We start from the raw sequence: 27,583 nt of genomic DNA on the forward strand, positions 1-27,583 counted from the left end.
ATGGTGTCCCAATGGACGACAGAAGTACATGTATGCATTAACACAGAGAATAAACTCAAAACTAACACATTGGCTTCAAGCAACCAAATTACTGAATCCTGCGGGCTCGTCAAGCCCCGAGCTAGAAATGAAATTGTATATGGACATTGTGTCTTTGCGAACATTAGACTTTTCATAAGCTGTAATTGAACCATCACTCGTTCGAGCATCAGGTTGAGTGCTAGGTTGTCTCACTCACCTGGCTTCAGTAGTAGAGATAGTAATCTGATTGGTAGAGCTGATTATAGCACTAGCTGAAGATTTATCTGATCCAGCCATTGCCCTCGCCACGAAAAATCCTGGTTGTGTAGGCTGCGGAAGATTCACAGATTCACTTCCTAGCATGACAACAACCGTCGACATGGTGGGCCTATCTGCTGCATCTTCTTGAATACATAATAGTCCGATGTGGATCCATCTGAACACTTCATTTTTTGGGCATTTCTCCACTAAAAAAGGATCAACTATCTCCATAGCTCTTCCATCACACCATAATCTCCATGTCTGCAATGGAGTGTTATATCTTAATACTATGTTCGTCATCAGAAACCCCGAAAGAAGGGGGGAAAAAGTTCATTGAAACAAGAGAGAAACCAACATAAGTGAGGAGACTCTGAGCATGTTCAGGGAGATTAAGACTGCTGTTTCTTTTTCCGCTGACAATCTCTAGCAGTAGAACTCCAAAGCTATACACATCAGACTTCACAGAAAATAGCCCTCCCATTGCATACTCTGGCGCCATGTATCCACTGTGGAAATAAAATGATCATAAAAGACAAGAAGCATTAACTTTGTGTTTGGATGCACTATCAAATTGAATTGCAATTACTAATCTAGTAAAGTAGAAATAACCATACTGAACTTTCTAATTCTTGTTCGAGTCAGGGTCTAAATTGCAATTACTTTAAAATTAAATTTAATTTGAATACTAATTATCCATTATGAATGCTAGGTAACATCATTAATCTTTGTCTTTCGTTCTAGACAAAACTGAATTTTCATGAGTAAATTCAGTTGTACATCCATACACAGACTAGAATGTCCAAGCATTATCTTGAATAGAGGAACTCTGAGCCGAGCAGCAGGAAGCTTGCCTATTTTCATAATGATCACTCAGCCGCTCACCTGGGGCCCGTGTACCTACGCATGGATGGACTAATTCTCATGCAACTAGGCAAGGTTTTCATTGTAATATGGCATGCATTTCTCAAGTAAAAAATGGAAATGAACTTACTATGTTCCAACCACTCTATTGGTATTGACCTCGCTTTGATTTCCACTGAAAATCCTGGCCATTCCAAAGTCAGATATCTTTGGGTTCATCTCATTGTCCAGAAGAACATTGCTAGCTTTCATATCCCTGTGAATGATTTTGAGTCTTGAGTCCTCATGGAGATAAAGAAGGCCCCGTGCAATTCCACCAACAACGGTATGGCGTCTTTCCCAGTTTAATTCTATTCGCTTGATTGGATCTGCATTGAGAGAAAATAGCAAAACGGTATAACTAATTTTGGTTATTTTAGGATACATATCTTAGAAAGAGAGAGTTGGGGTGGTAATAAAATATTTCGGGATCAACTTGAGCCCAGTGTATTTATTAGTTGGGTGGATTATCTAGCCCAGGGCCAACCCTCGTAACTGATCAACATTGTTTGGGGTGCAAATTTTAGCTTCATTTGACAAGTTCATAGTGGTCACAGGCAGATTGGACACTACAACTGCATTTGGATGTAGGAACAACTTGAAACGCAATCTTCTTGGTCTACTTGCTCATAATGAGTACAAGGAAACATAGTTAATTCTTTTCATTTCCTATTTGACTAAATTGAATTTTTGAGATTCAATTCATCCGTGCAACCAGTGTGTTTTTGAGTTTGTGAATTTTATAAAACTTAAGTGAAGAACGAACATACCAAAGAGAAAGACGTCAAGGCTAGTGTTAGGCATGTATTCATAGACGAGCAGCTTTTCTCCTCTCTCTATACAACAATATAAGAGCCTCACTAGATTCCTGTGCTGTAGTTTGGCAATCAAGGTAACTTCATTCTTTAACTCCTCTAGGCCTTGCCCTGAACTCCTCGAAAGCCTCTTAACTGCTATTTCCGTCCCATCAGGAAGCAAACCCTGAAAATTTTCCAATGCAATAGCTACTAATTTAGAGAAGGTTTTTGGTTTCGATGAATGGGCCATGGTTCAATGATCTGATTGAACTTGAACAGGACCATGCACGAAATACTCAGTATTGGAAGATCATAGACCTCCATTGGGACTTCCTCTATTTGAAAGTCGATTGTCTGCCGCTATTTTTTCTTCCCAACTGTCTACTCTTTCGAGACTCACTGAACAATTTGGATATCCTCATCTGGGATTACTTTTGGTGCATACTCCCCACAATGGGGACAAAATATCATTGTTTTGATCATTGAACCATGGAGCTCACTTGAAAAAACTGAAATATTCAGTGCATTGTATTTAATACTCTGTTCCAATCTTACCTTGTAGACAGGGCCAAATCCACCTTGTCCAAGTTTCTTTCCCTCCGAGAAGTCATTTGTAGCTGCTTGTATTGTAGGTAAGTCGATCATGGGAAGTTCTTGAGTATGCACTTCATCATGTCCTTCCATACTTGCATGCAAGAACTTTGGATTGACTGGAGAACCCAAACCATGTAACAAACTTTGCTGGCTTTTCTCTTCCACTGAATGAAAATTCAAGATGCATTAGTAGATCTTTGGATAGTCCATCACTAGGCCTATCACTGGGACCTGTGGGTACCTTTTAAATTGTCCATCATTTACCTATCTATGCATCACGCTGGTTACATGTTCTTATGATCAAGTGGTTCATCACATTCAAACGCATCTCTTAGCTTTGTATTCTCTGGGATAGCATGGGAAGAACTATGTTTCCAAATCATTACCATTCACGTGGCATCCATAGACGAGATCAGAATCGTTCATTTAATAGGGGTAATAGTGGGCATCACAGAAACCAAGTATCACACAGTTTGTAGTATTGAAATACTTAAGGCAAGTCGGCAATGCCTCATTTTGGGTGAAAGAGAGAGAGAGAGAATTCATTAGATTACTATGGTGATCTACCTGGCAGATGCACTATTCTGATCATCATACATGTCTGCCACGTGTACAACACACAACATTGCAGAGAGGGATGGAGATTGGCTCTCTTCCATCCATCGGAAGCTATTGGTTTATTCGGATTTTGGTGTTTACCTTTGTGTAATTTCTTACCCGCCCGACTGTAGAAGTAGATACAAGAACCAAAGAGAGCCAACCCTGAAACTGTTGCTACAATAGCGATGATCAGAGTCATTGATCGCTTCCTGCGTTTCTCTGTAGCAAGATCAAACCCAAGGATCAATATAATATTCTTGTTGTGGTTAAATTTCAAAATTGATCACGTAATGAATATGGGTGTGCCAGAATTGAATGTGCCGCTTAATTCAAACCGAACGATTAAGAACCCAAGCGTCGAGATGGGCAAATACGTTGTACATGACTTAAATTGAGTAACATCAACCACCTGTTCAGCCACTCACACAACATTTAAAATAATAAGGTGATTATTAGAAGGTAGGGTTCGTCCTTTAAAAATGAGTTTCACATTTGACTTTTATACAAAAGTAATTTTCAATACAGATAAACGAGAAATAAAAAGGAAATTATTAAGGTTGATTTGCCGCAGAGAAGAACGTAGTGCACCTTTTTGAACAGAGAGCTTTGTTTAATACTTGAACTGAATCCAGCGCGTGAGCGTAGACTCGAATTATATATAGAGTTAACAGCTACTTGATTATTGCTACGGATTATACTATGGAATATAAATCCTGATTACATTATGGAATATAATTGACTGGTAATATTAAGGAACATAAGATAATTGAAAGATAAATTTAATTTGTTTTGTTTGGTTGGTACGAGACCTTTTCTTCTACTAACTTCCCTTACCATTTATAACCTTACGCTGATCATTTAGATGATTCCCACATCTTGATGCTTATTATAACTATTTTAACACTACTTACTTTCCTTATTCCTAAATCTACTATATGTCCTGATAACTACTTCAACATGACTATTTTTCACTCAACCACTCTCTCTTAGTTGATGATGTGGTCAGTTCGATAAATACCAACCATATTGCTGTAAAATCCTCTCTGTATATCCCTAAAGAAGATCTTTAAATGCACCACGAACCTCTTCCTAATTAATGTAAACTCTCCTAAATGGCTCTTGTATGAACTGACATAAGTATAAACATTGCCCCCCACGTCGCTTCGCCTTTTGGTAAAAGGTGAAACTAATGTATGACTCCTCATAAATGTGTCCATCCTTTGAACCACGTGACAACATTTTAGCTACCGCCTCTAATCAAGATAATCCCGAATGTCGATTATGACTTCCTTTTTTTCAAATAAAGAGCTATTCCCATGGTGATGAATACAGAAGCATCGTACCGAACCAGAAACTAATGATGCCCTAATTAATACACTGAATTTTTGGCTGATATATACTTTATTTTAAAACATTCTCCCACCTCACACGTTCTTCCTTATTCATTTGTCTTTTGAAACTTTGAACTAACATTCTCTTTCCTACAATGGCGACCTCCTCATCTTCTGCTCCAACTTTCCAACAAGATGATCTGATGACCGTCTTAGATAGCCTCTTCGAAAAGTTTTCTAATGAAATTATCTTCAAATCACCAATTAGAGATTACTACTGCTTGGGACTAGCTTTCTTTTTTGGAGTCGAACTTGACGAAATTCTCTTGCTAGATCCCTTATTCCCTATCTACCCTGGAGAAGTAATACAGGTTTGATCTGAATCCGTCCTAGAACCCTCCAACGCTATAAAGAATTCATGATCCTGACCAAAACCTCTGCTAAAATGGGACAATTGGTTCAACCGCGTCTCCGCACAACATAAAATGTCTAGGAGAGAATCTAACATCTATGAATGCATTAAACTATCTCTACATGACTATTCATTGGATCCTCCTCTTCTTATATTAGGGTCGTCATTTTAGAGCTCATCCACCAACACATTCTTCTTTAAGTGTGGTCCTATGAGTCTAAATTTTTTGGACATTACTGCTCTCAGCCAAATTCTTTTCTTTAGCAGGGCAATCTTCCCAGGCTTTGCTCAGAAGGAATAAAAGCACTTCACGAATAAAGCCGAGACAAGGCTTATTCACACATCATGCAAGTGTATTACAATTATGAAGGCTGAGTCGAGTATGAAGAACACACATCCTTTTTATTTCTCTAGATCTGCCGTCATTTTCTCTATGTAAATGCTCTCCATGTCATTAACGAGTATGTCCAACCGGCTGAGGCGCTCGCATAGGGTCAAAAGGTTGTCCTTACACCTTTTGTAATTGGTCACCTGTATAGAAGTATTTATGAAATAACTACAAAAGGTCTATATCTTGACGGAGGACCACTATGGCTTCTTTAGATGTGGATCTATGAATACTTCTGCCTACTCTTATATATTATCCTATTCCCTCCTATATTGTTTATACTTCTTATGGTCACTGTGTCATTCATTTTTTTTCCAGGAGATCCATAAATTATCCAGTTATATGGACTCATTATTCTTTTAATCGTACATTCTCTAGTTATATGTACTCCTTATTCTTTCCTTTCAATATTTGTAAACTTTGCCAAACTTTTACCCCTTTTCATCTCAAAAAATTCGACCCAACTTAGTCAACCAGCCGTTATAAAGATACTAATGGACAATAAGCTTCTCAGATGCTTCTCACCTAGGAAAGCTACCTCATATGCATGGATCTTTCCTAGGGCGGTACCATAGATATTGGTAAAAATGCTAAGGCTAGAATCGACTAGTATTATTTGAATCTACTTACTCACTGATTTCGTATTGTCCAATGCATTCCCTAACCATTTACTCAAAACTTGTAGTCAACCCCCTTTTTGTCGGTCGGTTGTTGATTAAATCGATATTTATCGCTCCATTCATTCTACTTTCCAGTCTACCAGCATGGCTTTTAAGCTTCCAAACCAACCACAAATAATGGATAATGTTGATGCTGAAATCTGGTTCACCCTTCACCAAGCTCTGGTACTCAGACCAAACCCTGCATCTTGCACAAAGGGAAGACAAAGGAGACCCTGGCTAGAGCAGGGGACCCTCCAATGCCAAAGTCAGGCTAGGAATCTGGGTCTAAGTTGTGTAGAGTGGGCTTAGGCAAGATGTTGCGTACCTTTCTCTGTCATAATGCCCTGTATTTATACCTTTTTGTTGAGGTGAACGTGTCTGTCAATCTCGTCATGATCTATGCCATCAAGCGGGAGCCATGAGCGCACTGATATCAAACATTACCCTGAGATCATACACTAGATGGCTCTTCCGGACGGGCGTTACTGGAGTTAACACTTCAGCACAGTCCTCGGCCACGTTCGCATCCGGGCCAAGGCTTGCTTACAACCATCCGAGCTTCATGAGTGACCTGATCCTAGTCTGAGCTGACGGGTCAGGTCGTATGGCTTCCTCCGAGTTCCCGGTCAGGACTAAAGCTCTACGAAGGAATGTGGAGTCCAGTCGGCTCGAATACGATCAGTCCGATCCTTCGCATATCGATTTCTCTAAGTCTTCCTTAACAAGACTTAGCTCAGATTTTCCCATAATAGAAGCCCCCTACTCTCTAGGTCCGAGCTCAGACTCAGAGAGTAACTGACTTGGGAAACGGACCGTCGCTTCCTTCATGATGACTAGCCGTTAAGGTTGAGGCAAACGGTCACAATGATGACCTTTCATGATCCGGGCGTCGTACGTTGGCAGCCGCTTTTAAAGTATTAGCCGCTGGGTGTCGAACACGTGGCTGTGGATCAGTATTCGAATAGACCAGGTATATCAGGTGACGCCATGTGGACATTGAGAGGTGAAGAGTAGTTTGTGCATTGAATGTTATTCGGTGCTGGTAGCGCACAACTCAGAGAATATCAGCTCAAACAAATAACGTGCTACCACGTATATAGTTAGGTTCGGAACCGAGCCATTTCAGCTTCGGAAATAGTTGTCCATCATGATTGTGGGTGGCTGGCAATGGCTATATAAACCCTTCCATTCCGTCATTTGTGCTCTCCAACATTCATTCGATTTCTCCCTTCATTTCATTTTCCAAGAGCATTCGCACTGCGAGAAGCCTTCCAGAGAGAGATTTGTTGTGAGTTCCTCTTATCTCTTATCTCAATTTCCTTTATGCAATGTCAAACGATTCGGACGAAGTTCGGATAGTTGGTGTCGGAGATGATTCTACACCTGAGAGTACGGCTCTGAGCGCCGAGACTCAGAAGGTCCCTTCAAGGCGATCCCTCTTTGGCCTCGAGCAAAGAAGTCCATCATTCCAAAGGCCAAGGGCTGCACCAAAAGGTTGAGGAGGATACCTAAGGATCCGACTAGAACGGCCGTGGCCGGACCTTCAGGTGGTCGGTCCGAAGTAGCTGTTCCTAGAGGCTCGGTTTTGATCGAGTCTCAGATGGTCCAAATTTGGGCCGAGTACCAGATCCCTGACTTCGTGCACATCAAGGCCCCTTCAGCCCTCGATGCTCCTGGAAACCCAGTTGATGGAGAAGTCGCCATCTTCATTTGTGCACTTCAGTGCGAGCTCCAATTTTCCATCCATCCCTTCGTGCACACGCCGACCACACGTTTGAAGCTAGCATCGGGTCAGCTTGTTCCAAACGCGTGGCGAATCCTAGTTTCTTCACATATCATCTAGCGCCAACTGAAGAACCACGACTTATCGCCAGATGAATTTCTGGCTATGTTCCAAGCCAAACACGACTCGGCCGAGCCGTGCTGGTTTTACTTCTTAGCAAGAGTCTAATGTACTCCAGGCCTCATGGCCAAACTTCCCTCTTCCAACAAGGATTGGAAGGGGAAATGGTTTTGGGCCTCAGGAGAATGGGAGTTGTCGACGTCTGAGATCGGACGTCTGCGGGTCAGAGTACCCACAAAATTTGCTAACCCAGGCAGAATTTTTCGAGATTTGTATCGCGTTTTACCTTTTCTGGCTCATGCTCTATTCTAACATGTGCCTTCTGTTTGCAAGATACCCAAGAGGTCCTCCGGAGTTATCCCTTCTCCTCTAAGCTCAAGTAGCCAAGGTTCGGTTGCTCAAGGAACAGGACCGTGTCTGGCACAGCCTCAACAACCCAGAAAATCTCGTTCAATCAAATTTTTATAGATTGAAGCCTCTCCCCACCACCCTAGGTGAGTATACTAGCTTCATACACAACTTTAGTTTTTCTTTGTAGACATTGATCTGAACTGAACTTTTATGACCAGGTATGGCTGAAGCTTCTGGCTCCAAGAGGAAGAAGGCATCGGTGCCGCGTCCTCCTCTCAGTGTAATAATGGTATTCGAACCCTATGTGAAAATCATGAAAAAAAAAGAGAAAGACAACTTCTTCTGCAGCCGAGGGCCTACCACCAGCACACCCCCCTCTTAGGATCCAGAAGGAGGTAATAGAAGAGATCGTTGCGGTGGATCTCTCTTGTGATATCTCTGGCGAGCCCGAGAACCTCGTGTTCACTGCCGCCGAGGTAGAGTTTTTGACTGGCCAAACCAACTCATTAGTCGGAGGTCCAGCTGCGCATGAGGTCCAGCCCCATGCTTCAGTTGCTAGTGGCACCGACCGAGCCACTAGTCCGGCCCCTCCCTCTGGACAGGAGACTTTTACGCCTGGCTACCATATGTCGTTCGTGACTAACTAGGCAGTGAGACATGTGACCGAGACATTGATTGCCAACACTCTTACTTGTCTGCCCGAGTCGTTCGTCAACGACCTCGTCTTGGTCTGCTACATGGTAAATTTTTAACATGACTTGCCAGTTTTGATAGTTGCTTTCTATTTTTTGACCCTTTGCCTTTTCAGGCCGTGCCGATGCTTCTCCTGATCCGAGAAAGACTAAAAGCAGTGTCCCGGATTGAGAAGGAGAAAACTGAGCTAGTGGTTTTCTTGAAGGCCTCGACGGAGGAACAGGGGAAGTTGAAGGGCCAGTTCGGGGCAGGTCAGCTGAGAGAGATGATGCTCCAAGGGGAGATCAACGGACTTCGGTCCTGTTTGGATTCGGCCGAGGCCGAGCTGGCGAGCACCAAAGGTCTTCTTGAACAAGTGGAGGGGGACAACGCTCGATTGGCAATTGAACTCGGGTTGGCCAGACGCGACGTTGTTGAGGAGCTGGTCAAGCAGCGTGCCAAGCTCGAAGCCTTGGCTATTTCGCAGCTGGTCAAGCAGCGTGCCGAGCTCGAAGCCTTGGCTGCTTCGCAGCTGGTCAAGCAGCGTGCCGAGCTCTAAGCCTTGGCTTCTTCGTGTGCCATTACTGCTGTTGAAGAGTTTAAGGAGTCGGCGGAGAGATCCGCCGAGTTGGACAGGGTATACCTCTATGCATACAACACCACCTACAATGCTTGTTTAGGCGATGTAAGGGGTCTATATCCAGACTTGGACCTTGAAGGCTTGGCTACAGATGGCACTGAAGGCTCTCCTGCTGTTGCCGAGGCTAAGATGGTCCCCGAAGCTTAACCTCCCTACTCAGACGTTCAACCTTCAAACCCCGCCGCTGACCCTTCTCCTCGAGGAGAATGAGTTTATTATATATAATTTTTTTCATAATGAACATTGACGTTTTTATCATATCTTTTTGGATAGTTGAACCTTTTGGGTGTTGATTCAATTGTGGATTCCATGCCTTTTGTGAATTGTCAAATGACAAGCCGACCTCTTCTTTAAGGGTCGGCTCGTCGAAGGATGTCATTTCTGCAAATGAGAAATGGTCCCTCGTAGCATGCTAAGATGACAAGGCGAACACTTTCCGAGTGATTGACTCGTTATTGAATTCCTCAGAGTGAGTAGAGCGTAGAGTATGTATAGAAAAGAGCATTCTTTATTGAAAAGTAGTAATAACAAACAGTCGTTACAACATGTAGCTCTGACCCACGCATTAATTTCCTTTACTAATAATAGATTTTCAAGTGCTCGGCATTCCAAGGATGCAGCAATGGTTGACCTTTCAAATCTTCCAAGCAGTATGATCCTGGTTTGGCCGAGCCAACTATTTGATACGGCCCCTCCAAATTTTGTCCGAGGGTCCCTTCTCCGGGTTCCGCAGTGTTCGGCAACTCTTCGAGCAAGTTAAGACTTGTTGTGATCAGTTTAATATTCTGCTCTTCATGATAGGTCCGTACCCAAGCGGTTGGAAGTCCTATCTCGACTGGAATGACAACTTCTGAGCCATATAAGAGGGAGAACGGAGTTTCTCCTATAGCTGTCCAAGTAGTGGTTTTATAAGCCCACAAGACAAATGGTAGTTCCTCGGCCCAATTGCCCTTGGCTCTCTCCAACTTCATCTTGAGGTGATTCTTAATGATCTTATTCACCGCTTCCACTTGGCCATTGGATTGAGAATGACGAGGGGATGAGTAAGCATTGACAATACCGAGCCTTCGACACATACCCCTGAATTTGTCGTTATCAAATTGCTTCCCGTTATCGGATACGATAGTGTGCGGAATGCCGAATCAATAGATAACATTTTTCCATACGAAATCCATTTTTTTCTGCTCGGTAATCTTTGTCATGGGCTCGGCCTTTGCCCACTTGGTGAAATAATCCACAACCACGATCGTAAACTTGGTTTACCCTTTGCTCGGAGGTAGAGGTCCAATGATGTCGATTCCCCATTGGGCAAACGGCCACGGACCGCTCATGGGGGTCAACTCTTCCGCTGGCTACCTCGAAATGGCGAAAAATCTTTGGCATTTGTCGCACTTCTAGACGAAACCTTTGGCATTTTCTTGGATAGTCAGCCAGAAGTACCCCTGATGAAGTATCTTCTAGGCTAAAGCACGACCCCCAGAGTGGTTCCCGCAAATTCCTTTATGAATTTCCCTGATCGCATAATCCGCTTCATCTGGTTAGAAGCATTTGAGGTATGGCTGGGAGTACTTTTTTTTTATACAATGTGTCGCCCATGATCGTATATTGTGCTGCCCTGACCCTCAGACGTTGAGCTTCCAACCTATCCTGTGGGACCTCGTTGCTCGTGAGATATCTGACGATAGGATCCATCCAGCTCGTTGTCACTTGCACCGGGTTGACAGTTTCTTGGTCGGCTCGGTCGATGCTTGGTTTGTCTAGAAATTCCACATGGACGATTCTCGAGATATTCCCTTCAGTCGTCGAGGCTAACTTTATGAGGGCATCGACCCAGGATCAGCCCCAGTATCTGACTCATGGCGCGATCTTTTAATTTCTCCATTACTTTTTAAGTTTCACCTAAATAGGCTATCATCCTTGCTTCATTGGCCTCGTACTCTGTTGATACTTGGTTCACGACGAGTTAGGAATTGCATCGGACATCAATGAGCTGAACTCCCAAGCTGATAGCTAATCTGAGCCCAACTAATAAGACTTCATTTCTGTGTCGTTGTTGTATGCTCTAAAGTCGAGTCTGATCATATACTGGATGGTGGTGGTGTCGGGTGCGACCAAGAGGACCCCTGTTCCTCCTCATTTCGAATTGGATGACCTATCCACGAGCAGAGTCCATCCGTCAGACCTCGTTTGCGCTTCAGTGTCCTTACGGGGTGAAGGGACTGGATGGACGGTAGGGTCCGCCGAAGGGTCTGCTGATGCTTTCGAGCTGACTCCCGCAAGCTCGCAGTTTGGAGTAGTGAATTCAGCTATGAAATCAGCTACTGCTTGACCTTTAATCGCAATCCTCTGCTGATACTGTATATCAAATTCTCCGAGTTCGACAACCCACTTGGTAAGACATCTAGACACCTCCGGTTTTGGAGCACTTGTCGAAGTGGTGAATCTATGATGACGGCGATGGAATGCGCTTGGAAGTATGGACACAGCCTCCATGTAAAGAATACCAAACTCATAGCCAGTTTTTTCATGTTCGAATACCTTGTCTCTGCTGGAACTAGGGTCTTGTTGGTGTAATAAACAGGATATTTTCTGCCTCCAGCTTCTCTGATAAGGGCCGAGCCGACTACGGAGGCCAAAACCGCTAAGTAGAGGAACAAGGGCTCCCCTTCCTCTGGCTTAGATAGTAGTGGTGGCGACCTCAGATATTGCTTCAACTGTTGAAAGACTTGCTCACACTCAGAGGTCCATTCAGCCTTTTTGTGGCCCTTCAGTTGTTGGAAGAAAGGGAGACACTTATCAGTGGCTCTAGAGATGAATCGGTTGAGCGCAGCGACCATTCCTGTGAGACACTGAATTTCCTTCATTGTCCGAGGTGAACTCATGTCAAGCAGAGCCTTGATCTTGTCAGGATTTGCTTCAATGACTCTCTGACTAACTTGGAAACCGATAAATTTACACGACTAGTCAAAAAATAAATAAGCCAAAGAATACGCATGTCGATACCACAATTGTAGTAACTCTAACAACCGAGACAACTCTGAAACCAAAACATCAAAAAGTTGTGGTGAAATGACTTGTTCTGTAAAAATATCCAAATTAACCATCTCTGTCCGCACCTAGAAAGACTCTTGATTTGGTGACTCCTCTCGGTACAACTCCACAACTACCTACTCTAGCCTTTCCTCTCATAGGCTCGACTCCACAACCACCATCAGCGAGTCGGCCGAGGCTCTTTACAACGCGTTGGCTAAAGCTATTAGGTACTTCTTTAGCCAATGTTATGTCTTCTTTTGAAATATATTTCAAAACCAAATATTAGGTAGGCCTCTCCACTGAAGACTACGTCGAGGAAATTGAGAAAGGCCTCAAAACATCACAAAAATGCTCATTACAATCAATGCTAGAATAACCGGACGTATGGAGAGATTAAGTAATCCTTGGAAGTTTTAGATCAAGCTGATATTTATGGTTTTCCTCCATCTTGGTTGTGACCTTATTAATAGGTGAGATGGTAAATAACTAATATCATAGACCCTAGGAAGGTTTCAATAGTGGCCATTGTCCTAACTACTCTTCGTGGTGTGGTCCAATTCAGGTTAGGATCTACCTAATTTTTGAGCTCATGCCCTAAAATGTTATCGCAAAATGGATGAACAATGTGACTATAATACATACACCAGGATAGAGCCACACAACTTGGTCACGCCACACACCATATTAGTGGTGCATGGTACGACACTCAAGAGGACACTCAAGAGGACGGATTAGGCCTCACCCAAGACGGTGGCCCTAATGATGGGATTACCATGGGGTCCACCTTCGATGTATGTATTATGTATCGAGGCCATTCATCCATTTTAACAAATCATTTTATAACATTATCCCAAAAAAAAATTAAAAATGAAACAGATCCAATTACCAAGTGCACCGTATAATAGGAAACACTATTGATTGACCATTAATAGGCCACAAAGGTTTTGGATCAAGATATTATTTGTTTTATCCCTTCATACAGGCTTTATTTGACATTGTCAATGCATTGGATGATAAATAAACACTAGGAAAATATTAATGTGAGCCCTAAGATGTTTTTAATGGTAGGACGATCAGTCCCCACTGTTTTAATGGTACGGCACACATGACAAATGGATCTACTTCATTTTTTTTTGAAATAATGCCTTAAAATGATCCACAAAAACGGATGGACGACGTAGATACATAATGCATACATAAAGGTGAGCCCCACGGTAATCCCACGTACGGTAAGTGCCGCACCGTGTTGGGTGAGGCCGGGATCTCACCTAATGCGCTCTCGTCACTCAAACCGCTTCAGACGAGGCGCAGCTTCGGTTGATCCATTTTGAAATCTCATTTTAGGTGATGATTCAAAAAATGAAGCAGATTGAAATTTTAAGTGAACATATAGAAAACAGTAGTGGTTGTATCCCTACTCTTAGAGGTCACTCGAATGTTGATTTTCCATCTAATTTATTGATAACGTCAGAAAGACCTGGATCAAGAGGACACGTAAATATGATCGAAAACTTTTGTGGAACACAGAAATTTTTTTTCTTTGTAGATTCCACCGTTTCCCATATTAGTTTCCACCTGGCATGCCTTAAAATGTTTTTTCAAAACTAATGGATATAAGACACATACATCACAGTGGGCCCACTGTCAGGCATCCCATCGACAATAGAAGCAGATTGGCCAGTGTACCACACACTAGCTATATAGCTGGTGTATTGACGTCACCAAGTTCTGCAGGTCTAATCATGAGTTATGTGTTATATCCAAACTGGCAATTCATTTGGCGAGCTCGTCTTAATGCTTGAGACGAAAACATAAGACAGATCTAACAATCAAGTGGACCACACTGCAAAAATCAGTAGGGGATTGAATGTCTACCATTGAAATCTTTTTAAGGGTTATAGAAGTTTTGGATCAATATGATTTTTTATCTTTTTATTTTTCCCTTTTCATCCATGTCTTTGTAACCTTATGAACAGATTGGATGGAAAATAACGCCCTACAAATTTTTTAACAGTGAAAATCATTATCCCTGCTAGTCTTTGTGGTGCAGTCAATTATATCTTTAGATATGACTCGTTTTTGGAATACTCCTCTAAAATGATATCTAAAAATTGATAAATAGTATGGATATAATAAATACATCTTTGTGGGGCCACGTAAATTTGATCTCCTTTGAACATATCGTACAACTGGAAGCTCAAGAGCGTCAGCGTCATCTTCGCACGACGAGTACCTTATATAGCTGGTGTGTGGCACACCAGCCCATCCACTTCCTCGACAACTATGGATCCAGCCATCTAGAAAAGTAGGAAGTGGATTGGCTGGTGTACCATACACCAGCTATATAGATGTGAAGACGAGGGCAGGCGAGCCTTGAGCTCCTAAGTTGTACCAACGGTTCAAATGAGATCAAAGTTACATTGGCCCTACAATGATGTATTTATTATATTCATATTGTTCATCCATTTTTCGAGATCATTTTAAAGTTTGAGACAAAAAATGAATCATATCAAAAGCTTGAATGGACCACACCAAAAGTAGCTGCAAGGATGATGATTTTTACCGTTAAAAAATGCGTAGGGCCCACCATAATATTTATTTTCCATCCAATCTGTTAATAACGTTAAAAATATATGGATGAAGAGGAAAAACAAATTTAATATTGATCTGAAAACTCTGTGACCCACAAAAGGGCTTCAATGGTAGACATTCAATCCCTCACTGTGTTTTGCAGTGGTCCGATTGGTATTTAGATCTGTCTTATTTTTCGGCTCAAGCCATAAGACGAGCTCACCAAATGGAGATATAACACATACCTCATGACTTGACCCACATAACTTGCTGAAATCGATACACCAGCTATACAACAGATGTGTGGTACACCAGCCAATCCGCTTCCGAAAAGTCGCGCCCGCCCCGTTCTCGACCAAAGTTACAAGCGTCTGCCCGCACCATGCGCGATGTAGAAAAACTTGCGGGCATACGTGCCAATACACGACACATGTGCAAGGACTGTCACTTTCATCTGAGAGCGGATTGCATGTGCCCCGTCACCCAGATATACATGTGCCAGGGGGCTGTGTGGGGCCCACAGATATGTGGGTGATAAATCCAATCCGTCCATCTGTTTTTAAAGACCACAAAAGGAGTGGAATCTATAAATCAGGCATATCCAATACTCATGTTGGTCATACAACATGAAACGGTGGCGATTGAACGCCTGGGTGGTGACAGAAGTTTCATATCAAGATGATAGTTTTTCCTACAGTTTATGTGAGTGTTAATAGCCATATTAACAGTTTATGTGACAGTACATTTCTGTTCCACTGTTTCTTTTTTGATGGCCCGCTTTTATATTGGATCTGCCTGATTTTTAGAATCCTATTCAATTAAAGTCTTTAAAAATAGATGGACGGAGTTGATATGTCACAAACATCTATTTAGGCCCACACAGCCCCAGGCACAGATATATCCTATGCCTGAGGAACATGCAATCCGCACTCCTTTCATCTGGTTCAAAATGCGGCTTACACCCCCGCCTCAAAAATAAGCCCGTTTAGACGGGCTACCACGGAACATATAAACTGATAGTTAAAACAATTTTTTGTAGACATTTATTTGTTTTGTTCAGTGTGGCCCACCTGCCAATTGCGTTTAGTAGGGAGCGGATTGCCTGTTACCCAGGTGGGCCTATCTTAATTTAGTTATTGTATATGTAAACCATCTGTTTTACCATCTCATTTTATGAACCCGCTCCAAAATCATAAGAAAATACCAATCACATGCGGAGAATGCCAAAAGAAACAGTGATGTAAAATCATGAAAAAAAAATTGTGAGCCAAAAAGGTTTTGAATGAATCTGATCTTTCTAATTTTCTTTCGTCCAAATTATATTCTTGAAATTATCAACTAGTTAGATTTCAAATAAACATTACATAAACCTTGCTGTGGGCGTTGAGGCACTCAATCACCACTGTTTCCTGTCATGTGGTCCACATTAGATTTGGATTTGCATTACTTTTTGTACCCATCCTAAAATGGCGTGATAAACATATGGATGGTATGGATATATAAACAATAATCAAGGTGTGCCTCAAAGTAGGGTAACACCTAATCCTCTCCTGGGTAAGTAGATGTTCTATAACATACACCCAGATGTTCTATAACATACACCCTGATCCATAGCTCAAGTGGTAGACTGAGTTTAAGATCCCTCGTTTCAACCCTGGGGTCTTGGTATCTATCTATCGATCCGGGGTGGCTAACAGTGAGATGTACTAACAAGCTGACAACAAAAACAAAACAAAAAAAGAAGAAGATGTTCTATAACATTTATGGTTGAAAAATACCACACATGATCCATACCACAAATGAAAAATACCCATCCAAGTCAGGTGTGTAGAACATCAGTATCACAAAAATAGTAGGCCCTTATGATCAAGATCACCCTTCTTGGAAATCAGGACCATATGATCAACAGACGCACCGTGCTTGTACTTTGAGTCAAACCATCGGTTACTTTGAGTCAAACCATCGGTTGTCCGTTACTTCAAATTATGTGTCCGAACTACTGAACAGAACAGTTTGATTTTCATCCCAAAAAATATTCATTGTGGAGCCTACTATTTTGATAGTACTGATGCCCTGCACAAGGATGGCAGGGTATCACAAGTTTGAATATTCAAACTTAGAATAGCTCTCAAGAGTTGTTAGCGGATACCATTTGAAAAATCCAGAGAAAATTGGATCCTTTGTATCTTGAATATGCAAGATGTTCACATGGAAACATTGTACGTGGAAATTAGAAATTGATAGTGGTTTCTTTATTGCTTACGTAGAAAATATTATTCATCCCCACATGATCAATATTCGCTATTAGCTATGTCAAGTGTGTAGAACACTAGTATCACGAAAATAGTAGGCCCCATGATCAAGATCACGGTTCTTGAAAATCAGCACAATCGGATCAACAGATGCAGCATACTTTTTATATTGAATCAAACCACCAATTGTCGATTACTTTAAATTATGTGGCCGTACTAATTAATAAATGGAACAGTTTGATTTTCTGCCAAGAAATCTCCATTGTGGGGCCTACTATTTTGATAGGACTGATGCCCTGCATAAGGATGGAAGGTACCACAAGTTATGAATATTCAGCAGCAATCCAAGTTTGAATATTCAGCAGCAATCCTTATATGCTTGAATAATCAAAATTAGATTTGTAGTGGGTCCGATTTGAAAAATACTATTAAAATTGCATTATTTGTATCTTGTAGATGCAAAATGTTACACGGAAATGTCGTACCTTCATTGATAGTGCTCTCTTTGTCGCCAATAAGTCACGTACGTAGAAAATATGATTGATCCAAAAGTGTGGCGGCCACTGTTGAGATGAAGGGATCCCAAATGGCCTGACTCGATGTATGGGTGTAGCCCCACCTAAATATTGAATTTTTTAACTTACGGTGTACACCCTGGATGATCATATGGTCCTGAATTGAGCTGAGACTCAAACTGGATCGAGGGTAAATGGGTTCGACTCACCTGTGTTGGGAGTGACAAGCCCTAAACCGTAAAATCTAGTTGTTCTAAATTCTCATAAGTGAGATTAATGAAATTCTGTTTTTCTCATTCTCTGGGTATCTATCCCACTTGAAACTCACCTACTTCCATTTTTCCTTTCCATGAGCGAGCGCTGGGTAGTCCATTTCAACTTGGATGACTCATACAGGATTCGCCGGCGGCGTCTAAAAGCCATGGTTATCCTATTGAAATGAATGGACCGCAAATAGTCTGACTTAATGTATGGGTGTGCTCCCACCCAAAGTGTGCATTTGTGGCCTAAGGCGAAACCAGATGGTTAACTCATCTGTCAGCCTTCATTGCTGAAGTCAATGGACAGCCGATGACATGAATGGATGTGGTTCGCGCCTAATGAGTGGGTTTATCATTGGTGAGCTTTCTGGTGCGCCCCACCTTCTTCACTACTGAGATATTCCACCCAAGTGACACGAAATGGAAATAAAGTATTGTGTATGAAAGAAAGTATTGACGCCGTTTTATTATCTGAACAGCTTAGAAACGATGCTTACCAGCAGTAGGGGCAGCTGAAGATTCATAATAAAGGCGGTTGACGTCGAACATCAAAATACAATTTGCACCGAGAATTCGCCCCCCTATCTTTCCATCACAGCACTTCGGAATTATAGAAATAGCATCTTGCAGGCATGCGTTGCAGTTTTCATTAGTTAAATCCTGGGTGCACTGCACAAGCCCATATATTGTCTGATTGATCGTAGAATTAGCTTTTCCGATTGCAAATTTCTGAACTAAAGGATCGAACGCAGCCACAAAAGAAATATTCTTCATCAGACGGTTCAATGTCGCGTTAAACTGTTGAGGATCCGACGCATTCACCACATTCGATGTCAAAAGCTCTATGGAATTATATGCGGGATTATATACAGATCTGAATCTACGGTCTGAGTAACGCAACATACCGCAATCATACCATATGAATGCTTCGGTCGTCATGTGGCACTTCTGTTTGATTTCTTTACTGGCCTGGTTGACGCAGGTGCTGCAGAGGTCAGTAGTGATGTCCCCTCTGCAGACGAAAAGACCATAGGCGATTGCAGGATCGTCGCCCTTGTCATCGTAGAAGTACGTGGAGAAGCGAGCGTTGGAACTTAGAACGGAAAGGACCTGGTTGAGATTAGCTCCGAAGGTGCTGTTAGCAGTATAATTAGCTCTATTTGAGCATATACTGTGGAGATAGGCGGCATGAGAAAGGGTAGGGAAAAGTAGAAGAAGAAAGAAAGTTAGATGGAGGAGGAAATCCAACGGCTTGGATTGAAAGTTACGCATCTCTTCTTTGTTGGTTTGTATGGAGAGAGAAGAGAATATGAAATCTGAGTGCAGGAAAACTTCTGCTTAAAAACGCATTTGGCATGGACGATGTCTTGCCTATGTGGGCCCCCTCCGGTTCTCTCAGCATTTGTTGTCAAACAGGGCCCACATGAATAGAAGATCAAATTAATGGGAATTTTACCAAATTGGCCCCATCCTGGTAGGGCTATCAACGGGCCGGGCCTTGGGTTGGTCTTGGCTCGGATTTTGAACAATTTTGGGCCAGTCGTCCGGCGGCCCTTTTCAATATTCTAAATTTGTAGGCCCGGGCACTGCCACTGACACACTAATATCTTTTCATGTTTTTGACATCCCTTTACAAAAGTTATATTTTTAGCCGGCCCTCTAATCACTTTTGTAAAAATGGTGACCAAAATACTTGTGATGGGAGCTCAACATAAACTTTCTGAATGCAGGAGAAGCTCCCTAACTACAATCCTGAGGCATGTTGGGGCTACCAGTTGGTGATTGAGAACACTGGAAAGTAAATTAAATTCATTCATTCTCTTTGTGGCCCACCATTTCTTTGAAAAAGGTGGGTATATAACCTTATGTTGATATGAGTTTTTTGTGGTCCATGAAATCCAACAATCGATAAGAGTGGTCATTCATTGCCAACTGTTTTCTGATGTTGTATTCCATATGAACGTCACATGCAAGTCATTCTTTGGACCATGGCCTTCCATGAAATTTTAACGAGAACTAACAGACTGAATTCAACACATACCCCATAGTGGGCCCCATAGACAATGTTCAAAGCTCCACGATCTTTAAACAACATCAACCCTTAACAACCTTGACTCATAATACATGACAACCTAAACTTTCAGGGAACTTGACCGTACTAACCTCAAAGTTTGGGCAAATTACCTAATAATATTCAACCTTTCAAATATCCTAAGAGTGGCCTTTTGACAAGCTTCCGTAAATTACTTGGACCAAAATGCCCTTGCCCTTGTTATAGTAGTTGTACGGTTTTTTAGGGAATAAAAATTAATGTCGTATTTAATGTCACGATGTGTACGGAATCCTTTTTGCACGTGGGCAAGGACCAAACTAGTGGGGCCCACATTAATGTTTGTGTATAATTCAAGCTGCCTATCTTTTTTGTCATGTCATTTTAGGACTAGGGCCCAAAAATCAGCCTTATCCAGAGCTCATGCGAACCACATAATAGAAAATAAGGTGATAATGGAACCCACTGTTGAAACTTTTAAGGCTCATTGTGATGCCTGTTAGAAGTTGACATTGCCTAATTAAGGACTTTTTGGGCCCACGGTGAGCAGGCCGTCAAGGTGGATGGAACGGATCACCCCATTATGGGCCTTACGTCGTGTCATTTTAGGGGTAAGGCCCAAATATCAGCCTAATCCAGCGCTTATGTGAACCAAAAAATAGAAAATAATGGTGGGACCACATTGATTTATGTGTATAATCCATGCCGCCCATCCTTTTGGGGCCCATGGTGAGCTGACAAACAAGGTGGATAGATCAGATCACCCCATTGTGGGCCTTAGGCTATTATACCAATGACTATCTTTTCATTTGGTAGTAAAGGAAGTGAACATGCAACAACCGTGATTCATATAACATGACAACCACGACCCATATAATATGATAATTAACTACGATTTATGACAACTACAACCCATATAACATGACAACCATGATGAGGCCATTGAGAACTTGGTAAGCCTAACACAAGTGTGCTCTAGTTATGTGCTTCTTGCTCCCATTAATGAATGAGAACTTATTTTTCCGCTACAGACAAAGGAGAGAGTTGTGCTAAATTTTGCAGGTCACTTGCTTCTGGGGCATCCACTGACATTGTCCTTTGTTGAAGTAGTGGTTTGTTATCCTTCCTCTTCTCAAACTTTTTCTTTTGATTTTCTTTTTAAACTTTCTTGAATGGGATGTATCTTTGGTTGGCAAAGACCTGTTCACTAACACACGAGAACAAACAGATGTGAGCAGGTGGAAATAGCTGACAGTGTGATGGGACTCCCCAAGGCACTCATAGAGAAACTTAATCAAGAGGCCCTTTAAGCTCTCCATCATTCCTCAAAGCAATGTATGTCCTCTTTGCTGTCAAGCAAGATGCATTTTTCTTTTCTTTTCTTTTATTTCATAACCTATAATGGCTTTAAAGTTGTCTCCTCCTTTGTTACATTTATGTGGGCCTGCACCTGCAGCTTTTAGGTTGTGAAATGGAGCTCTCTTCCCAATCAAACCTATGGCCTATCATCTTTCCCCATTAGTTTGTTTATTGTTTTCAAGTGACCAATGTGAGAATCTCTTTCATTTTGTGAGGGTGTTTTCTGTTTCTTTTTTCTTTCTTTCTTCTACTTCTTCTTTTTCTTTTTGGCATAAAGGGAATGATCTGGGAGAAAGTGGTCTCCTACTTTGTCACGACCCAGATTTCGGGTACCTAATTTATACTTCGAACCCAATATCCATGTCATGACTTGTACACTAAGTGTACTTAAACTGTTAAATTGCTTACAAAAATCTCATCTACCCCAGTAGCTTTACTGTACATCTACATTCCATTCATACTAAGAAACATCTCATAAATAAGAAAAGACCATTTATTCCAATAATCAATTATAAACATAGTTAAAGACCCTCCCATTCGAGGTCTTATGAAATGAAATAAATATGTCTAACAACTTAAAAATTTAAATTAACTAATATTCTAAGAAAATCAAATATAATAATAAAAAAATTTATGACTACTCTAAGGCGGTAAGTTCTTCCTCTGCCAAGTAGCGCCACATGTCCCTCAAATCCTCCTCCGGCTTGGCTACACATTTCTCTTTTTGAGCCACCGGTTCATCCTCATTCACATCTGTACGATTTTTCCATCAATAAAAAGGATAAGGTGGCTAGGCCTAGTGAGAATTTTCGAATTGGTTCTTAACATCAAACTATAATAGAATGCCCGATAATCATACACAATATAAATTTTAAAAAATGCAAATGCAATCCAATAATGCATCAAGTGGGAATCCGTCTACTTGCTTGAGTTGGAAACCCGTCAACCCGTATCTGCCCCTTGGTAATCTTCTACCATTTAGTAGGCATAAGTAAGGCCAGCATCTACTCCTTGAGTAGGCTTTTACTAGTGTAGTGGGCTTCTGGTAACGATTCTATCGGGATATACCATCTAGGGAGGTCCCTCAGGAATCCATCATGTGTTGTGTATACAATTGATAGATGCACCATGTAATCATAAATCATGTATTACATAGGTTATTTTGATTATCACATTTGAATCAAAATAGTCTAACACATTAATCAAATCATATCATTATTAATACATAAATCACAGTCCTTTAGATCAACTAAGAGTACATGGTTATTAAATCATGGCAATTAAATTAGGTAATTAAATCAGGATAATAATACAACACATCAACAACCATCTATTTTAACTTAATGGATGGGAAACACATCGGGATCACTCACTTTGATATGGTGGAGATGACTCCGTGAACCAATGGTTTGAATTGAATTAGAACTTCCTAAAATCACATAAATAAGAATTTTCTTTAAATCTTATGATTACATATAATGAAGAAACGTATGATTTATTATTTATCATTTATTCAGATCGATATTACCTATTTAATGGTCTAATCTGTTTAGAATTTAAGATTTTAATTTATTTTAATCTTAAGGAACTAATGAATGGTGATAATTTAATCACCCATTTTAAAATATGTCATATAATTCTCTGTGCCAAATTGTATCTTGCACAGAGAATTATTCTTCCATCTTTTTTTTTTAAAAAAAATTATTATTATTATTTCGTTAGATTAAGGAAGAAGATTGATAAATATATGACCAGTATAGTCCATTAAGGTGTCGAATCGAACCGATTCTTAAAAATATTATATAATTTATTCTTATAACACCCATGAACTGTACAGATCATACTAATCGCTGTCCATTATGAAAAAATATCACATTCTATGTATTAGCCCTAAAGTCATGCGCATACCTTAAAATCTCACGTTCTATACTTTAGCAAGTCATGCGTATACCTTTTTATATGAATTAATTAAAAGAACACAATGGATGTGTAATTGATCCAATCCATCCAATGTGTAGATCATGTCAAATTACATATTGCATAAGTAAAATAAGAAAAAATAATATAAAATTACTTACTTCAATAAGTGAATTTCAAAGAAATTCCTCCTCTCCACTTTTCCTTCCGTAAATTCCTTTTTTTCTACGAGTTATTCATTGGTTCTTCTAGTTTTAATATAACTCTTCTTACGTTCTTTTTTTCTACGAGTTATTCATTGGTTATTCCAATTTTAATAGAACTCTTCTTATATATATATATATATATATATATATATATATATAGAAGGAAGGTTGGTTGGAAAACTATGAGATATGAGGAATTTTGTATAACAAGATAAGAGGAAAGATAACAATATCTGTAGATTTCTTTCCCACTTAAAGTTTAAAAATTAAAACTTAAAATTAAAAAAATACGGGTGTTACATTCTACCCCCCTTAAAGAAAATTTCGTCCTCGAAATTTACTTGAGGTCATTCCTCAAAAAGATGAGGATACTTCTTGCGAATTTCTACTTCTGATTCCCAAGATTCTTCATCTGCTAGCTCCATGATGTAACCATAAGATTTTGACTAATGGTATAGTTTTTGTACGTAAGGAATGCTCCCTACGGTCTAAAATTCGAACCGGTTTCTCTATATAAGATGTGTCTTCTTGCAGCTCAAGATCTTACCACTTAGGTATTTTCAATGGCTGCAACAAACCTGATGGATTCCGATGATCTGACTTCACCTGCTAGCAGATAAAACATCGAGAAATATAATATGCGATCTCTTCCTTCATATTCGGCCACCAAAATAATTTCTTCATATCCTGATACATCTTCGTGCTTCCAGGGTGAATAGTAAACTTAGTTCGATGTGCTTCTTTCAAAATCTCGTCCTTCAATTTCGTGACATTAGGTACATAAATACGTCCTTGGGATCGAATCCCTTTATCTTCCCTATTACTCCATTCGGACTCCTCATTATCTTGATATTTGGCTACCATTTTTAGCAACCATTCATCATTAGCTTGTGATTCGATAATTTGATCTCTAAGAGTCGATTTCACCTTAATATTGCATCCTTTACCTTCTGCTCCTGGAAATTTAGTTTGACATCGAATTCTCTTATAAAACTCTGCATTTTTCATTCGTAAATCATCAAACTAGCTATAGTCTTCTGCTTATACTCTTTTCTACTTAGAGCATCTGCTACTAAATTTGCTTTACCTGGATGATAAAGTAATTTAAAATCTTAGTCCTTCGGGAATTTTGTCCATCTTCTTTGCCTCATATTCAGGTCCTTCTATGAGAATAAGTACCAAAGACTCTTGTGATCTGTAAAAAGTTCTAACCATTTGCCATACAGATAATGTCACCAAAATTTTAATGTGAACACAATGGCGGCTAATTCCAGGTCATGAGTTGGGTAATTACGCTCATGGGGCTTAAGTTGCCTTGATGCATAGGCAATGACCTTACCAAATTGCATCAGCACACAACCCAAACCTTTTTGTTGATGCATCTGTATATACTTCAAACATCAATTTGTCTTTCGGAATAGTAAGGATGGGAGTGGAGGTTAGAAGTCGCTTTAACTTGGCGAAAGCTTCTTCACACTTCTCAGTCCACTTGAATGGTACTCCCTTCCGAGTCAAACTTGTCAATGGCTCGGAAATCTTCGAAAAATCTTTGATGAATCTTTTATAACATGCAGCCAGTCCAAGAAAACTTCTAATTTTTGAGATATTTGTGGGTCGTTCCCATTTCACCACGGATTCAATCTTTGTTGGATCTACAGCAATTCCCTTTTCTGAGATAACATGACCAAGGAAATTAACATTCTCCTTTCAAAATTTGAATTTAGAGAATTTAGCATACAATTGATTGTCCTTTAAAGTCTGTAATGTTGTCCTCAAATGTAGCTCATGCTCTTTACTAGTCTTAGAGTAAATCAAGATATCATCGATGAATACAATGATAAAGTTATCCAAATAAAGTTGGAATACTCTATTCATCAAGTCCATGAACACTGCTGGGGCATTGGTTAGTCCGAAGGGCATAACCAGAAATTCATAGTGTCCATAGCGTGTTTGAAATGCCGTTTTATAGATGTCTTCCTCCTTGATTCACAGCTGATGGTATCTAGATCTTAAGTCAATCTTGGAGAAATACCGAGCTCCCTTTAGCTAATCAAACAGATCATTAATGCATGGTAAGGGATACTTGTTCTTAATCATCACCTTATTCAATTGGCGTAATCAACACATAAGCGTTTAGTACCATCCTTTTTCTTCACGAACAGTACTGGAGCACCCCATGGTAACGTGCTTGGTCGTATGAATCCTTGAGCCTTCAGTTTTTCTAGTTGTTCCTTCAATTCCTTCATTTCGACAGGCCCCATTCGAAATAGAGACATAGATATTGGTGCTATTCCTAGCAGAAGATCAATACCAAAATCTACTTCTCTACAAGGTGGTAAACCCGGTATATCTTGAAAAACTTCTTCATATTCCCTCACTACCGGAATTTGGTCTACAGACAATTCTAGTGTCTCTCCATTCATTAACATCATAACACACTCGATCATTTCATTCCCCAGCTTCCCTAGAATTGTAAATGACTTTATTCCACGTACGGAAAAATTAATTGCTTTTTCGTAACAGTCCAACTTGGCATGATTAGGGGTAAGCCAATCCATACCAAAAATAATATCATATCCAAACATGTCCATGATAACCAAGTTAGCTATCATTGGAATTCCTCCTAATATAACTAAAACAAACTTACAAATCTTATCTAAAATAACAGGCTTTCCCATGGGAGACTTCACAGAAATCTTCTTTACAAGACTTTCTAGTTTTAACTCTAATGGAGTTATAATGGATGACGCAACAAAAGATAATGTAGCTCCAGAATCAATCAACACAGAAATTGAAATGTCATTCATATTAATTATACCTTCCACGACATTATGGTTATCTTCAGGCTTGTCTGCCGGTGTGATGGAATGAACAGAATAAACCCGAACTCTTGACGGCTGCATTTTGGTTTGTTGATTTCCATGGTTTTGAGATGTATGAGGTTGATGCTTATTATGTTGATTTTATGGAAGCTTAGAAGGTAATGCACGTGACGCTTGACCCAATTGTTGAGTAGGTGGTGAAAGTTACAATCTAGGAGGTATTTGCTGAAGCTGCATCACTCCCATGTCTTTAAGTCTGGTCCTTCACACCTGAGCTTTATGTCCATATTTTCCACCATACGAAAAATTTTCAGAAAAATGTTGCTCCTGATTGATAATCCAAATCCAAATCTGCCCGATCCAACTATAAATCAAAACAGAGAAAATCAACCTAATCCTCCTCTTGAGGATGAAAATGAAGTTCATAAGAATGTGTTAAACCAACCACGGACTTTACGTGAACATTTACACCCTGAGAGATCTACTTTACCATCTTGCATAGTGTTCCCTACTCACACAGGGAACATTGATTTTAAACTAGGTGTGATTCAATTAATATCTAAATTTCATGGCTTGGATTCTGAAAGCCCTTACTTGCACCTCAAGGACTTTGAGGAAGTAATTGCAACGTTACAAGTAAATAATGGCAATAGGTATATACTTAAGCTTAGGTTATTCTCATTTTCTCTAAAAAATTGGGTCAAAGTATGGCTCAACTCTCTAAGACCTAATACCATCAATTCATGGCAAGCCTTAAGTAGAGAGCTTTTGAAAGGGTTCTTTCCTGAGCATAAAATAAATGCACTAAAATAAGAAATCATGTCATTCTCCCAAAAGGGCAATGAACTATTTTTTCAAGCTTGGGAGCGCTTCAAAGACATTCTAATTACTTGTTCACATCATGGTTATGAACCATGACACGTGATTGATACTTTTCGAAAGGGGCTCACCATGGATACCCGTCAGTTCATAGAGATGATGTGTAATGGAACCTTTCTTGACAAAGATCATAATGAGGCTTGAGATTTTCTAGATATGTTAGTAAAGAATACACAGACATAGGATGTCTCTGCAAAATCAGACCAAACTAGACCCATTCCTAGAGAGAAAGCGGGAATGTATGTCC

At 40.4% G+C, this 27,583-nt stretch overlaps 1 protein-coding gene and 1 non-coding gene across 3 annotated transcripts; both read right to left on the reverse strand.

The window, feature by feature from the left end:
- On the reverse strand, positions 1–19,445 carry LOC131221602 (cysteine-rich receptor-like protein kinase 15). Of its 2 annotated transcripts, none has more exons than XM_058216884.1 (7): positions 18,601–19,445; positions 3,273–3,392; positions 2,535–2,731; positions 1,953–2,163; positions 1,274–1,511; positions 638–788; positions 1–543 (listed from the first exon to the last, which is right to left on the reverse strand). In XM_058216884.1, exons 1-7 carry the CDS (start codon positions 19,373–19,375, stop codon positions 235–237), a joined length of 2,001 nt encoding a protein of 666 aa, XP_058072867.1. In that variant the 5' UTR covers positions 19,376–19,445; the 3' UTR covers positions 1–234. The 2 variants fall into 2 exon arrangements, with proteins under 2 accessions (XP_058072867.1, XP_058072866.1); XM_058216883.1 differs by having other exon boundaries at positions 2,535–2,737.
- A 7,813-nt stretch (positions 19,446–27,258) lies between these two features.
- On the reverse strand, positions 27,259–27,365 carry LOC131222171 (small nucleolar RNA R71). The gene has a single exon (XR_009159878.1). It is a non-coding gene; the product is annotated as a small nucleolar RNA R71 (small nucleolar RNA).
- Between the last annotated feature and the right edge of the window lie 218 nt (positions 27,366–27,583).

Source organism: Magnolia sinica, chromosome 12 (assembly GCF_029962835.1).
Source record: "Magnolia sinica isolate HGM2019 chromosome 12, MsV1, whole genome shotgun sequence".
Classification (NCBI taxonomy): domain Eukaryota; kingdom Viridiplantae; phylum Streptophyta; class Magnoliopsida; order Magnoliales; family Magnoliaceae; genus Magnolia; species Magnolia sinica.

What these genes read in the sequence shown, in the direction of transcription:
- LOC131221602 (XM_058216883.1), bottom strand. Translation starts at nt 19,375, where the DNA reads ATGCGTAACTTTCAATCCAAGCCGTTGGATTTCCTCCTCCATCTAACT. An exon ending in GATTTGGCCCTGTCTACAAG is followed by an intron (nt 2,164 to 2,534) that starts GTAAGATTGGAA and finishes GAAAATTTTCAG; the next exon opens with GGTTTGCTTCCTGATGGGAC. An exon ending in AATAGAGTGGTTGGAACATA is followed by an intron (nt 789 to 1,273) that starts GTAAGTTCATTT and finishes TTATTTCCACAG; the next exon opens with TGGATACATGGCGCCAGAGT.